This window comes from Quercus suber, unplaced genomic scaffold, assembly GCF_002906115.3.
Source record: "Quercus suber isolate HL8 unplaced genomic scaffold, Cork oak 2.0 scaffold_449, whole genome shotgun sequence".
In the NCBI taxonomy this organism is placed as follows: domain Eukaryota; kingdom Viridiplantae; phylum Streptophyta; class Magnoliopsida; order Fagales; family Fagaceae; genus Quercus; species Quercus suber.
This window is the reverse complement of record NW_027069900.1, coordinates 217,582-234,533: the sequence shown is the minus strand read 5'-3', so window position 1 is coordinate 234,533 and position 16,952 is coordinate 217,582. Positions and strand designations below refer to the sequence as shown.

At 35.4% G+C, this 16,952-nt stretch overlaps 1 protein-coding gene across 1 annotated transcript; it reads left to right on the top strand.

The window, feature by feature from the left end:
• Positions 1-1,547: 1,547 nt before the first annotated feature.
• On the top strand, positions 1,548-6,806 carry LOC136062753 (putative disease resistance RPP13-like protein 1). Its single transcript, XM_065762255.1, has 2 exons — positions 1,548-2,864; positions 2,974-6,806. Exon 2 carries the CDS (start codon positions 4,131-4,133, stop codon positions 4,980-4,982), a length of 852 nt encoding a protein of 283 aa, XP_065618327.1. The 5' UTR covers positions 1,548-2,864; positions 2,974-4,130; the 3' UTR covers positions 4,983-6,806.
• The last annotated feature ends 10,146 nt before the right edge of the window (positions 6,807-16,952 follow it).

Genomic DNA, 16,952 nt, shown 5'->3' with positions numbered 1-16,952 from the left:
TCAACACCTGTCAATCACAAGCCAGACCCCTACCATCTTGTGTAAAGTAGATTGTAAATTTTATCTGAATTTGGTTTAAGTTCTGTTGTCTATAAATAAGCTCTTTGTATCTTTGTAATGGCAAGATATAACCTTCCTCAAAAGTCGTTATGACCTATGTAAAAAGTCTATTGAATCTAATAACATCAGTTAGTTTGTTGTATCTAGTTCAGTATTTCGGTCATTTTTTAGGTTTAAGGGGTATTTTGGTCATTTTTTTAGGTTTCAAGGGATATTTATGTCATTTTATAGGTTTATGGAGCATTTTGGTAATTTTAGAGTTTTCATGGGTATTTTGGTTTTTTTAGTGGTTTTGGGGTATTTTAGAGTTGGGTGAGTTGCAGAAATAATACTTCGGTATAATTGGGTACCTAGTTAAAACCCAATTAACATTAATGTTAATTGGGTTAATACTCATTTAACCCAATTAATAATTGGGTGGGTTTGGATGCGCAAATGGATTTGGGTTGATTTTGCTACCCTTTTTATCACATCATTTTATAATATACCTTACATCAAACATTCTATTTTCAACATTACAACATATTAAAATAATATAAACAAAAAAAAAAATCATATAATTTCTCTAAACCCAAAACCTCTCTCTCTTCTCTCTACTCTAAACCAGAAGGTCCAAAAACTAATCACCAAATCCTCCATGACCACAACCCAAAACAACGGTGACCACCAACCATAACCACTAGCAAAACACCACCACAACCACAAACCCAAATACAAAACGCTACCAAAATCAACCCAGCCCAAGCTACAAACATAAACCCACAAGTTGCAATGCAACCCACCACCCTTGGCTAGCTAGGCCCAACCCAAAACCACCACTTCCCACCACCGAGTTAGAGAAAAAGTGAGAGAGGAGAGAGATCAAAATCCACCACTAGATCGGAACCAATTAAATCTGCCCATCACTATCCATCCCACAACAACCAAAAAAAAAAAAAACCCACACAACAACCGTCATTGACCAACCAAAACCACAAAGATCAGCCTCCCTAGACAATAATGGCAAGATTGGTGGGCTCAAAGAGGTTTTGGTAAATTTATGTCAGTACTGTTCTAAATCGAGAATGGTACTATTTATCCATGCTACAATTTTTAGTAATTTATAACATTTAATGTGGGAGGCTTTTTGGTATTTGGTGTGCCAAATGCTAAAAATTTAGCGTTTGGCACACATGATGTCAATTCCAATTGGTTTGACAATGCTATGATATTATCATGAGTAGATTATGATCCTCATTTTGTCATTAATAAAGGTAGTAGTTTGTGGACAAATTATCACAAATATGGACCGCATTTATAAGACCATTCCCATCAAACATTCTAAAAAATTTAGCATTTACCATCTTAAAACACTACTTTTACAATTTTAACATCTCATTTTACAATATACCAAACCTCGAACATTCTATTTTTTTTATAACTTCGTTTAAATATTCTTTCTTTTAATATTTTTATTCATTTTTATTATTATTTCTCACTCTCCCTCTGTCTCTCTCCCACTGTATCTCCATCATTCTCAACCCGGTCTAGAAGCTTCTCCCACCTCCATAGCCTGAGCTTTTCACCTCTAACCACGACACTCAACAACATGAAAAGTAAAAAAAAAAAAAAAAAAAAAAAAAAAAAAAACACCCACCACACAACCTCAACCCACAGCACAACCCACAACAACCAACCACCAAATCAATAAACCCACACCCATAAGCCAAAGCCACCCCAATCAACTCATACCCACGACCATAAAACCACTCAAGGCTATCGAAACCCACCCACAACCCAGATCCGATTTTACAAAACCCTCCCACTCATACCCACGACTCAAGGCTTGCAGTGGTTCTGGTGAGGCAATCTTGAAAAGCCGGGGAGGCGATCTTGCGGGGTGGGCCAAGGCGATCTTGAAGAATGCGAGGCTCGCGGTGGCTTCGGCAAGGCAGACCGTCGCTGTGAGAAAGAGGGAGACGAAGAGCATAGAGGAATTTTTTGCAATTGGGGTGTTGGTTCTGAACATATATGCAAGGAGATTGATTGTGAATTTGATTTGATTTGTGTGAATTTTTTTGGGTATTGAGTCGGTTGATGATTGGGTTGTGCTTCTCCTTTGTCTGAATCAAAAAGACAGAGTTTGAAGGAGGAGATTGAGGGACTTAAACACGAAAGAGAGAGAGAAAGAATAATTTCTTTTTTTTTTAATCTTGCTACAGTGGGCTGCTAGAGATAGCAGTCCACTGTAGCTGGATTGCAAAATTTATAGGATTTAAAAGCTTTGATTTAGAATGCTTTTTGATCTTTTGATGCTAAAATTTAGGATTTATACCATTTGGCATTCTTAATGAGAATGCTCTAAGCAGATTTGTACATATACATAAACAAATTATATAACATTCAAATAGTCGTCATATTTCTTTCTCAAATACCAAACTGATGATTCATATTTAGAACTAGAAGCTATTGGCAGAAATTTTTTTGCAGCAGTGTAATGGCTTACCATTAGAAGAAAGAACACTTGCAGCTCTCTTGCGCTGTAAGCCACAAGTTGAGGAGTGGAAAGATGTACTGGAGCGCCTGGAGTGTTACAATACAAAGTTATTGTTAAAATTGAGCTACGATAATCTTGCACGTACAAAGTTTATTTTAAAATTGAGCTATGATAATCTTCCTGCACATCTAAAGGCTTGCTTTGCATATTGTTCAATATTTTCTCAGGGTTATGAATTTGAGAAAGAGAAGTTAGTCCTCTTATGGATGGCAGAAGGTCTTCTTCAGCAGCAAGGAGGAAATCGAACAATGGAAGAGGTTGCTGACAGGTACTTTAATGAATTAGTGTCTAGACAATTTTTTCAACTATCAAGTGGCAATAAATCATGTTATGTGATGCACAATCTTTTAAATAAGCTGGCTGTTTCAATGATGAAGGAAATTTGCTTAAGATGGAAGGATGATCATTTAAGTATCTCCAAAAGGACACGGTATTTATCACTTGTAGAAGGTGTACATGATAACTCAGTGATATTTGAGAGTTACGCCAATTGTTTAACAACCTTTTTGACCCTAGATTACAAAGGCTGTCACTTGAGAGAAAATGAACTAGTGCGTTTGTTCAAAATGCGCCTCTTACGAGTGCTTTCTTTATCTCATTCTTATATCACTGAGTTGCCCAATTCAATCTGTAAATTGGAACATTTACGCTACATAAATCTCTCTCACACTACAATCAAGAAGATACCTGAGTCAGTTTGTGCTCTCCGCAATTTACAAACAATTATACTGTCAAATTGTCAGTTTCTTACTATGTTGCCAGAGGAAATGTGGAAGCTTCTTAATTTGCGTCATCTTAATATTAGTGGAACTGCCTTAAGTGAGATGCCAAAAAAGTTGAGCACGCTAAAAGATCTTCAAACACTGTCTTGCTTTGTTGTGGGCAAAAAAAGCAACTCCACAATTAAATAATTGGGGGGTGGCCTTCAGCATCTTCATGCAACACTTCAACTTTTGGAGTTACAAAACGTGGTCCCTTCGGAAGATGCAGCTAAGGCTGGCTTGAAAGAAAAAACATACCTTGATGGGCTACTGTTGAAGTGGGGTGACGATACCAAAGATAGGAAAAATCATAAAGATGTACTTGAAAAGCTGGAGCCTCATACAAATTTGAAGGGGCTCGATATCAGTTTCTATTGTGATGTGAAATTTCCAGATTGGTTGGGGGATTTTTCATTCTCTCACATGGTGTCCCTACGTCTTAGCAATTGCATGAATTGCTTACTCTTGCCACCAAGTCGGGCAGCTGCCATCTCTTAGAGTCCTCATTGTTGAATGGATGACTGTAGTGAAGAGGTTGGGTCCTGAATTCTATGGAATGGATAAGCAATTTCATTCTTTGGTGACTCTTAACATTTGAGGGAATGTGGGAGTAGGAGGAATGGGTTTCATTTGAAGCTGAAGGTAGAGAATTCCCTTGCCTGCAAGAACTTTATATACTGGGATGCCCCAAGCTAAAGGGGAACTTACCCAAGCAACTTCCGTCTGTAGTAAAAGTTGAGATTTCTGAATCTAAGGAGCTTGTGAATACACTTATGGCAGAGGAATCATTACAGAAAAGGCTTCTAGATTATCATGATAAGATTCTATTTGTAAGTGACGAAACGGGTTCTGCAGAATCCTCATTGTCCAAGAGTCAATATGCCGCAGCTGCAGAATGCTCATTGCCTATGACTCAAGGTGCAGTTCAATCTTCATTTGACATGACTCTAGGGGCCACACAATCCTCATTGGCCATAACTCAAGGTGCCGCAGTCGCAGAATGCTCATTGCCTGTGGCTCAAGGTGTTGCAGCAGCAGAATACTCATTTTCCATGATTAAGAAAGTCAACAATGGATCACCAGAGATGTTGAAGAATAAGTTGCAGTCTCTTCTTTTGGTGGTCGATGATGCTGAGGAGAAGCAGTACAGGAGCAAAGTGGTTAAAGAGTGGCTTGACAAGCTGCAAGATGTTGTCTATGATAAAGAGGATCTCATAGATGAGATCCACACTGAAGGTTTCCAACACAGGTTGGATGAGATCCTTGATAGGGTAGAATCCCTTGCTAAGCGAAAAGATGAACTTGGTTTGAAAAAAAGAATAGAACACAACATGGAAAAATCTCTGAGAATGCCTGCAGCTTCTTTTGGAGACGACAACTCTAAAGTAATATACGGTAGAGAGTCTGACAAAAAAGAAATTATCGATCTCTTGCTTTCAAATGATGCAAATGGTAGAAAGTTGTCAGTGATTTCGCTACTGGCCAATGATGGCATGGGCAAGACAACTCTTGCTCGGCTCATTTACAAGGATCACAGAGTAACTGAACATTTTGACCTGAAGGCCTGGGCCTACGTTTCAGATCTTTCTGACACGTTCATGGTTACAAAAGCAGTTTTCGAGTAGTTGACTTTACAGTCTTGTGATCTCAAGGAACAAGAAATGTCTCAACTTGAAGCTAATTTGTGCGAGAGACTTGAGGGAAAGAGATTTCTACTTGTTCTAAACATTGCGTCCCCTTTTATTTTGGGGGATGGAAAACCTTACAACCTCATTTTATAAAAGCTGCAAATGGAAGCTATGTTATTGTACCTACACGCAATGAAATCTCTGCATCATCAATTAAACCTCTGTGTGTTTATCCCATTAAGCCATTATCAGATGAAGATAGTTGGTCGTTGTTTGTAAATTTTGCTTTTGGAGGCCAAAACCCAAGTTCATATCCAGAACTAGAAGATATTGGCAGACAAATTATGGAAAAATGTTGTGGCTCTCCTTTAGCTTTAAGAACAGTTGGGTGTCTTTTGCGCTTGAAGCTGCAAGTTGAGGAGTGGGATGCTGTACTAGATCATTTGAAGCAAAATTTGGAGGATTTTAAAACTGCAATGAACAACACATTAACGCTGAGCTACAGCACATTAAAACTGAGCTATGATCATCTTTCTGCACAAATAAAGCGATGTTTTGCATACTGTTCAATATTTCCCTCCGGTTATGAATTTGAGAAAAATAAGTTGGTCCTCTTATGGATGGCAGAAGGCCTTCTGCATGACCCCAGAGGAAACTCCAGAATGGAAGATGTTGGTGATGAGTACTTTCAAGAATTATTATCAAGGTCTTTTTTTCAGATATCAAGTGGCAATAAATCACGTTTTGTGATGCATGATCTTGTGAGTCACTTTGCTGTTGAAGTGTCTGGGTGATATTGCTGCAGATTGGAGGATCTTGGTCCTTCTGTCTCTGAAAGGACCTGGTATTTGTCGCTGTTAAGCGTCAAATATAGTTTCCCGTTGATCCTTAGAGCCATTATTACAGCCAAGCTTTTAAGGACCTTTTTGCTATTAGATCATGGATCATATCATTTAGGTAGCAATAAATTGCTGAGTAGTTTGTCCAAACTACAATTCTTACGAGTGCTTTCTTTATCTCATTATCCCATCACTGAGCTACCTGATTCAATCAGCAATTTCAAATATTTACAGTACATAGATCTCTCTCACACCGCAATCCAGATGTTACCTGAATCAGTATGTGATCTCTACAGTTTACAAACACTGATATTGTCCTTCTGTCATTCTCTTACTGAATTGCCAGAAAACATTTGGAAACTCTTAAACCTGTGTCATCTTATTATTAGTGGAACAGATTTAAATGAGATGCCCAAAAAAAAAAAATGAGCAGTCTAAAATATCTTAACACTATCTTACTTTGTTGTGGCCCAAAAAAGTGGCTCAACAGTTGAAAGATTTCGGGGGCCTTCAGTATCTTCATGGAACACTTAGCATTTTAAAGTTGCAGAATGTGGTCTCAGCAGAAGATGATGCCGGGGCTCTCTTGGTGGAGAAGACAGACCTAGATGAGCTGGTGTTAGAATGGGTTGATGATTCCATTGTTCCAAATAATGTTAGAGATGTGCTTGAACAGCTAGAACCTCATACAAATTTGAAGAAGCTGCATTAAATTTTATTGTGGTACAAGATTTCCACATTGGCTTGGAAAATCTTCATTCTCCAACATGGTGTCCCTACGTCTTAGTGATTGCATGAATTGCATAGACTTGCCACCACTCTGGCAGCTGCCGTCTCTTAAAGTCCTCATTATAGAATCTATGGATGCTGTAACGAGGGTGGGTCCTGAATTCTGTGGAATGGATAAGCCATTTCAGTCTTTGGAGACATTTGAGGAGATTTCAGAGTGGGAAGAATGGGTTTCATCTGAAGTTGAAGGTGGAGAATTCCCTTGCCTGCAAGAGCTTTGTATACGGAGATGTCCCAAGCTCAAGGGGAACTTACCCAAGCAACTTCCATCCATAGTAAAAGTTGAGATTTTTGAATCTCAGGAGCTTGTGACTACACTTATGACAGAGGCATCATCACACAAAAGGCTTTTAGAATATCATGATAAGGTTCTGCTCATAAGTGAAGGTAAAGTTGCCTCATTCATGGAGCAAATGACTGTCTTTAAATTGGAAGATGCTGTTGAATCCTCGTTGCTTATGGTACAAGGTGCCACAGCATCCTCTTTTGAGAGCATGAGAGTTTCAAAAGTATCAGAACTGATTAAATTGCCCAGCCGACTGCATAGCCTCAAAATTGAAGGATGTGATGATCTGGAGTTCATACCTGAAGGAGTGATGGGCAGCATCAATTCTCTCCAACATTTCTATACCATTAATTGTCGTTCTCTCAAGTCCTTTACTGAAGACTATCCACCCACTGACCTGAAAACCCTTTATATCCGTAACTGCAAGAAATTAGAATTTATCAAACCTGCAGAGAAGAGAAACCGGTAATCATTTCTTGAAAATTTGTGCATAGGGAATAGCTGTGATTCCTTGACATCCCTGTCATTGTACTTGTTTCCGAAACTCAGATGTCTTTCTATCTGGGATTGTGCAAATCTGGAATCACTTTCAAAGCCAGAGGGAATTCAAGAACATCTCACATCTCTTGAGGCCTTGGAGATCAGGGATTGTCCTAGCCTGGTATATTTTCCAAAAGGAGGATTGCCTACCCCCAACCTGACATCCATTTGGTTATCCAATCGCAAGAATCTCAAGAACCTACCTGATCAGTTGCAGACCCTCAAAAATCTTCAGTCCATGTTTTTAAATAAATGTCCAGAACTAGAATCACATCCAGATGGCGGTTGGCCTTCCAACCTAAGTTTATTCTGTGTCACTTTTTGCGACAAACTCATGCCCGGGAAAGAATGGGGGCTGCATGGGCTTGATTGTCTTAGTCATTTGGAGATTGAAGGTAAATGTGAAAACATGAAGTCATTTCCAAAGGAGAAGTTGCTACCCAGAAATCTCAATTCTCTTCGAATAAGTGGATTTATGGATCTCAAATATCTAGACAGCATGGGGCTTCAACACCTTTCCGCACTTAAAAGAATGGATATTAGCTGCTGCGACCAACTCCAGTCCTTGCCAGAAGATGGTCTTCCATCCTCCTTATCTTTTCTTTCCATCAAGGAGTGCTCTTTGCTGAAATCCAAACTCCGAAATAAGAAAGGAAAATATTGGTCCAAGATAGCTCATATCTCTTGCATTGAAATTGATGAGGAATTAATCTCATGAGTTGAACTTACTAATAATCATTGCATAATCTAGGCAAATTTGAAGACTTGTTGCGCCACCAGTAATTGCTTGAGTTTCTACTTGGGTTCTGCTGCAGTTATTGAAGTTCACCTCCTATATGTTCTTGTTGAGTATTTTGTTATGTGACTTGAGGGTGTTTATTTGTGAAGTGTGAGAGTGTCATTGTATGTAGGTCTTTGATTTGTGAATTGAGATTTTCATCACTACCCAAAAAAAATAAATAAATAAAAGTGGAAATTCAGAACTTGAGTTGTGTTTGATATCATATAAGGTGTTTTGTTTTTTTTTTTTTTTTTTTTTGAATATGTTGATTTGAGTTTTTGTGGGTTTGAGAATGCTTTATAAGAGTTGGTTGAGTGCTTGTAAAGTTGTATTTTTATTGTTAATAATGGAATTTAGTTGGTATTGTCCGTGGACGTAGGCTTATTATTAGCCGAACCACGTAAATTGGTTTTGTCTCATATAATTTATGTGGTGTTTTTCCGCTAATCTCTAACACATTGGTAGCACAGGTCACAGAAAATTGGACTTTGGCATTGTTTTTCGGACAACATGCCCAATCATTTTAACTGCTATAATATCATTGTTACTGCAGCTGATAAGTGCAGTCTCTTATCTACATTTATAAGGGTGCTATTCTCACAGTGTTCTTTAAATGATCACACCCCAGCTTATATTCCATGCCTACATTATTCAAGTTTGTTCTTACAGAAGTAGTGATACCTGTTGGGATTTAAGTGGAATAGGTTGATGATAGTGGAGAAAATGAATTGGAATTGAGTTGCTACAACCGAGCTCAAACACTTTAGAAGGAAAAAGCTTTTAGTTTATTTCTTGTAGATTTAGACAAATAGTTTTATTTACATCATTGCATGTGCATGTTCACTAACACACCCTCAAACATTAGAGTTAATTGAATAGTTATTTCAAACTTCATTTATTGCTTTACCAACTTGAAGGTAACTGAAAATGCATTAATGAGACTCCTAAGTGGTTTTGAAAATTAGATGGTTAAAAAAAAAAATTTAACTTTTGATTAGTTTGTTTACCACATTGAAAAAATAATGTGCTAAACTATGCTATGCAGACATAAGATTGATGGCAAGAAAGGTTGAGAAATTTAAAATTTTCTCAATGAAAACCTTCTCCATTATTTGATGAAGTCAATTAATTAAAGAGATAAAATCCATAACAATATGAAACAATCATTGAAGGAATCCTATAGGTTTGTACATATTTTGTCTCATTTCGTTTCATACCACCAAATCGGTTGCAACTTTAAGAATGCTAGTTCACTATTGCAGTTTGAGTCTTTGAGATCCCCAATAGGCAAGCTCAGCCTAAATACAAAGCTTAGAGATAGTACGGTGGTAGTAGTGTTGCACCTTGTCATGGCCTAGAGCCTCCACTTCCTAGATTCAATCTTGCAATAAATAAAATTTCTAGATATAACTATCTTTTATCAAGCAATAGGGCTGGCTTCTGTTACTAATAAAGACAAAGGCTTAGAAAATTCAGAAAAAAAGACTTGAAAACAGAACCTCAATTTATCTTTTATTAGAAGCTGGCAGTGGTAACTTTAATTTTACATGGTATTGATAATTGATTACATGTTAGTGTACATGAGAGTGTTTTTTTGGGGATTACAAGATGCACAAATTACAATTCTCCATCAAAGAAATGTATCTAGTTCTTTCTTTCAAGAATCATGAATAAAAAGTGTTTGCTAGAGGAAGAGCAGCCTATCTTCTATGTGAAAGTGGATTATAAAGTAGAAAAATGCAGCTTTTTTTCATTTTCCTTTTGACACAAATTGATATTTAAAGTAAATAAACGAAAATGAAATTGCCCCTACAATTATTAGAGTACGCATTTGGAATTAACAAAAATTGAAATTTAGAATAAATAAAATGAAAATGAAAGTGCCCCTATTTTTTTTTTAGAGAGTTGCCTATGGTATCTGCTCCTCATGATAGTTCTTTATCATCAGATCAAAATACCAATCAATTTTTGGTGTAAGCGAGGATTGAATCATAGATTTCTTATACAACATTCAGAGACTTTATCAATTAAGCTAACCGGAACCCAACCCCTATAATTATTAGGGTTTAGCATTAGAAATCCGAAACAACTTTAAGAAAATTAAACTCATAAATATACAACTTATTCTTAATGAAATTTGTGAAAACAGAGGCTGAAAAGCTCTTAAGAAGCTAGAGGTTGAAGACTAAGAGAGAACAACAAAGAGATATTTCTGCATTCTATATATACTGTCTTGCATTGGTTTCATTATGAAAAAATAATAAAAATCAATACAAGACAGTATATATAGCTTATAAAAAAAAAAAAAGTATATAGTATATATAGATTAAAGAATCTGAGCAAAAGAGAAAGATCTTGATAACTCAATGTAGTTACACTATAACTAGCCGTTAGAACCGGTTAAAAACTGATTCCACCATTTATGAGTTATGACAGTGTTTATGTACGTTTAATGAAACGACATCGTCTGGTGGATTAGGCTTGGGCTGTGTATGACACAGATCGAATATGTTGACGGCCCAAGCTTGAAATGGCAGTGTTTAAGTCATCACTGTTATGCGTCAGGACTCAAGAGTATTCAGATATTCTTAATTTGGCATATTATAATTTGGAATATTTGCAGGGTGCGTTTGTGACAACATTTAGTGTGAATCAAATTTTCTGTCTTCATGAGATATTTGGATTCAAAAAATATATATGATCGAGAATTTGAGGTTTCATATATATATTTTTTGTGTGGAAAAAACTACATTTTTTCACTCTAAATTATATATCATTTTACACTTTGTCTCATAGATGATCAAAATGCACAATTGACCCCCAAATTATAATTTTGATTAACCCCTGCTGTTTGTTTTGGGGATTAAGTCTAAAAGAATTTAGTATTAAAAGACTAATTTACTCCTTCCTCCAAAACAGAACAATTTTCTTAATATTTTGTACAACAATAGAGTTGAGTTAGTTTCTACTAGTTTTTATCTAAACCCATTACTTTTTTGCTTACTATATCGACAATTGTGAATTTTATTATGAAATTTTTGTCTCTAAAGTTATTGTATTAGAATTAAGTTTTGTAGATCAAAGTTTTTGTTCCTATAATTATTCAAGTAGCATTGGTTTTCTTTTTCCTTTTACTAACAACAAATAACTTAGGGCAAATTATTATAAACTCACTTGTGATTTGGTTTGTTTTCACCTTAGCCACCCATGATTTAAAACTTGACACTATGTCCAATTGAGATTACCTCTGTTTGTTTCCTATAACCCACCTCATCACTTTTACCGCTAAATACAAAAAAAAAAAAAAAAAAAAAAAAAAAAAAAAAAAAAGGTCTTTTTTTTCATTTGTGCATAGGGAGTAGTTGTGATTCCCTGTTATCCATCCCATTATATTTTTTTTCCAAAGCTTAGAAGTCTTTTTCTCTGGGATTGTGCAAATCTGCATTCCCTACCTAGAATTCAGAAAAAACCTCACATCTCTTTAAGGCCTTGGATCAGGGATTGTCCTAATTAGCTAGTATATTTCCCAAAGGTGGATTGCCACCCCAAACTGACATCCATTTGGTTCTCCAATTGCAAGAATTTAAGGAACTGCCTCATTAGTTGCACACACTCAATTCTCTGCATTCAATGTTTATAAATAATTGTCCAAAAGTTGTATCACTTTCAGAAAAGAAGGTTTGCCTTCGAAACTAAGTTTACTCAATATCACTTTCTGCAACAAACTCATGCTCAGCAAGGAGTGGGGTTTGCATGAGCTTGCATGTCTTAGTCGTTGGAGATTAAAGGCGGATGTAAAACATGGTGTCATTTTCAGAAGAGAATTTACTACCGAACAATCTCAAATATCTGAACTACAAGGGGCTTCAAGTCATTGGAGATTAGCTGTTGTAACAAACTCCAATCCTTGCCAGAGAAGGGTCTTCCGTCCTCCTGTCTTTCTCTGCATCAAATAGTGTTCTTTGTTGAAACCGAAATTCCAAAATAAGACTGAAAATGATTGGTCCAATATATCTTACATTGCTCGTATAGAAATTGATGAGGAAATAATCTTATAAGCAAGTCTTTCAGTAAGGTACCTTTTCTACATTTAAATTGATGACAATTTGAATTGCTAGACATCAATTCAATTTACTGTACATTGTGAAATAGTTATTGCACTTACTAATAAACTTTTCTTTCTATGCTACAGAATCTTGGGCTATTTTGAAGACTAGTTAGGCCAACAACATTGCTCAAGTTTCTACATTAAGTTCATCTGCAATTATTCATGTTCCTTTGTTTTGAGATCAATCAAAAGTACATTGTTGCGGGCTTCAAACTCTAATTTTTTCCTGAACATGTTTGAAGAATTTATTACTGTTTCTGAGGATTAAGTGCCTTCAGATCAAAGCAGTGTTCTTATATGGGGGAATTATACAATTAACAGAAGGCTAACAACGTGGGGTGGATTTCTTTGAAGAACTGGTTTGTGTTATATCTTGGAATTGAAAGATGCACATGTATATAAGTTTTTTTTTTTTTTTAAATGGGAATACATGTATATTTATTTGTGGTATATGTTAGAATTGAAGAATTAATTTTTTTCATATAATTTTCACAATATTTTCATATACGCAACCAAACTCAGTAGAATGAAAACGTTTTACTGGCTTATTAGTTAATTAAGATGCTATTTTTGTGATTCAGTAAATGACTTTCTTATACTCTTATGGAGACAAATTCGCATGATTGCATGNAAAAAAAACAAACCGTAACAAAATTATATAAAATAAAATAAAAACAAAAAACAGATCAATGGAGACAAATTCGCATGATTGCATGTGTGTTCCTACACTTTCTTTTTAACATTTTTTCAATCTGTTTCTCTAAAAAAAAAAAAAAAAAAACATTTTTTCAATCTCTGTCATCAACGTCACACATGAACCAAGTTCACGTAGCCCATTTAAAGTAATTGGGTCACGAAAAAATTCCTTATAGTCCAATCAGCTTGTAACCCCAGTAGCCAATTTCAACATGTATAACTTGGGCCTAGTCACAGCAACAACCCGCTTGTAGCCCAGGTCAGCAAGCCCGAGTTGTTGTTACTATTATTTTTTTTTTTAGTAAGAGTAATGCTACAGCTACAAACTATTTTATAATATTTTTACAAATTTTTGATTGGTCAACTTCTTTTTGGTTTTCATTTAGGCCCACCATTAATATCATTTTTTTCATTTACTAAGAACTTCTCACCATATCAGCTGTTTGTAAAAACTTTTGTTAAAATATTTGTATCTCTAGCATTACTCTTCTAGTCAACCATGGTAGTACACAGGGATTTGGATACAAATTGGAACAATTTAGGTTCTAGATCTTGACAACTCATTTAAAATTTAATTATGGTTAAATTAAACTAGAGTTGGTGAGTTCACAAAACCTACGCCCTAGATTTTTTCTATTTTGAATCATGATCATTAAATAGACCCTCTCGAAATGGAGATGATCCAAATTCATATTATAGGTATCTGTTTCACGTCATGAGTCAAGAGTCATGCACGTTAGGGTGCACTTATGAAGGAAATCATGAAGTCCCATGTATGTTAACTATTGATTGAAAGATTGAAAAGTTTATAACGTTAGGCAACCCGTCTTCATTGGATTGTCATTTTGCGCTCTAAAGTTTTGCGCTCGCAAAACTTGTGCAAGAGCGTGGTGCAGTCCTATATTTTCATATCATATGGCTGCTACAAAATTGTTTCTATAATATGTCTATGGCTCCCTTGATCATGGCATTTTCTTCAAACTCGATTCTCTCATTTTATCATTTACTTTTGGTAACCAGCAGAGGCGGCTTGATGCATTTGGGGGCCTAAGACGAAAATTGATTATCTTGTTTCATATATAAAATTACTATTAATCAACATGAACCACATATAATTTTTTTTTTAAATAGTTTATAAACACAAAAAAATTTGACAAAACTTTTTACATTTATTGATGTGGCAGATTGATAGTAGTCATTAAAAGTATGATGTCAGTGGTGAATCTAGTTGAAAACTAATAAAAGTTAGCTAACTTGACTATTGTGAAAAATGTTGTGAATTTTTTTATAAATTGCTTTCTTCCTGTTCTTTTTTCTTTTAGAAATGCAACATTCAGAATATTTTTCATGACAAATCTTAGGTGTTAAGTTGCTTCTTGTTTTCTAGTTGAACCTACGACTAAAATTATTTTTTTGTTGTCAATAACAACCTTTAACAATTTGTTTTTAAGATTTTTTGTAAAAATATTGTGAAAAATGTTGTGGACATAGCATTTCTTTCTCTTCTTTATTTGTTTTTCATTTGATAAGAAAATATTATTTTATTTAATGGTTAATATTTTGGCTTAATTAATACTATTGGTTAAAATTTAGGGGCCTTTTTTTCATTTGGGGCCTTAGGCGGCCGCATCAATGGCTTATACCATTGAGCCGGCCCTGGTAACCAGTTGGTGGTGGTGGATGGTCCTTGATGATAGTGGCGGAGCCACATGCATGCTTGGGGGGCCTTGGCCCCTCCAAAAAATTTTAAATTTTTTTAACAATAAAGGTATATTTTATAAATATTTAAAGGTTATATGAAAATATATATATATATATATATAGGAATTGGCCCCCGGCCCAAAAGAAAACATTGATCAACTAATCTAGTAATCCTTCCCAAAAAAAGAAAATTTAGAGTTGATAAACAATTGCAATAGAATGAAATAATTATGTAGTAAGTTTTTTGAGAAAATAGTGGAACCCCTAATTTTTAACTCAATTTCAAATCTTATTAACGCATTCAAATCATTCAACACTAATAATATATGCAATTTGGTTGAAATTTTCTATTCTTAAGATTTTATTAAGAAAAAAAAAATGCTCATATGAGACTTCAATTATAACATTATAATTTTGATTTGTCAAACATGAATGAAGTTTTGCTAACAATTTTTATATTACAAAGGAAATTATGAATAATTTTGCTATAAAAGTAATAATTGATGAAGTTTATTACGTGAAGTATTATTGTTGAGCATGACTTTGATGGAAGATACTATATTCGTTTTTTTTTTCTTTTTTTCTTTTTTTTGGGTTCTAATGGGCCAAACGCGAATTGACCCCTTGTGATTAAATTAATTGATTAATTAGCCAAGTTATTAATTAATCAAATTAACATGCAAAGTGCGTGGTAGCACAAACAATCACCAATAAACTAAATATGTAGCGGAAAATAAATTGACACGGTGATTTGTTTACAAATAGGGAAAACCTAACGGCAAAAACCCCACCGAGTGATTTTCAAGTCACCACTCCCGAAACTCCACTATTATCAAAACAAGCGGTTACAAGTAAAGGAATCCCAAGTACCTTACCAACCTACAGTTGAACCCTTACCCCAATACCCAATTGGACTTGTTCTGTAGTGACAGTTTCTCCTTTTGATGCACGGCTCCCAAGTACGTGACTAACCAATTATGCGAATCCCAGTACGCGACTTCAATCACCAACTAGAAAGAAAGGTTAGCTGCAAAGTTCTTCAATTCATCCACACGATGAAAATCAAGAAGATGCTTAGTCACAAAACCCAAAGGTGCACATACACAGCAACTTCTTCAGAAGGGAAGAACTAGGGCAAAATTTTGTCTCCAGTCACAATTTGCTTGAACAGACTTTGCTCAATACTTGTGCAACTTGTGAACTTGTTGACAGCCCTTAAAACAATCCTTTTATATGTCTAGAGTTAGGAGAAAAGAAGGCCCAAAAACACATTCACGGATCCCAAAAAAATCAGATAAGAAATTCTGATTTTTATAAACCTTGATAGATAGAAGCTGTTGAGAAGCTGTCGAGCAGGTGTCGAGCTTACGAGCTTGAGCAGCTTTCTAAACCTTGACACATGCTAGCTGTCGAGCTTTAGTAACCTTGCACTTTCAGCTTGTTTTCTTGGACAGACTTGAAGGCTTCCACACTTGATCTTGAAACATGGTTTCTTGAAGTATTTCAACACATCCTAAATCTACCCAAATACAAGTAAAATGTGTTTTGTCAAAGGATTAGCCAATTACATCAAAAAATGACATATGTTCCTAACAAGTGAAACACATATGTCCTAACAATCTCCCCCTTTGGCAATTCGTGACAAAACCACAACTAACAAATGAACATATGAGAGAAGTCATAAATCACTCAACTCATACTCACTTGTTAAATAAAATAAAATCTATCCTAACATAAACTCTTGAAAAACTTTGGAAGAAGAGAGTTTATGGCAAGTAGACTTTGACAACCTGTATTTCTGAAACACTTTAAATAAAACTCATCAAGGCATCTTGTGTGAAACAGAAATAATAGATTGCATACAATTAAAAGAAGCATGTGTATAAAGAGAGAAAAGAAACAACACATGTAAGAGGTAGGTGAAAGAAACATACATCCACATATAGAAAGAACTCAGTACAATGTATGTCAAAAATGGTCACAAGACCCAATGTACATGAACAATGTAGCTAAAAAGAAAGAAAAGAAAAGATACATCAAATCCTCACTACATCCCTCATGAACATATTAACACTGTCCCTAACAAAAATGTCATATACTAACTCTCCCCCTATGAATAACTACTCTCATATCCCAAAACTACTCCCCATTTTTGTCACGAGTGACAAAGGGTAAAGTGTCAAGTAAATATCTCATCGGTAGAGCTAGCATCTCTATCATCATCATC

Coding starts and splice junctions, on each gene's coding strand:
- LOC136062753 (XM_065762255.1), top strand. CDS start 4,131: ATGGCAGAGGAATCATTACAGAAAAGGCTTCTAGATTATCATGATAAG.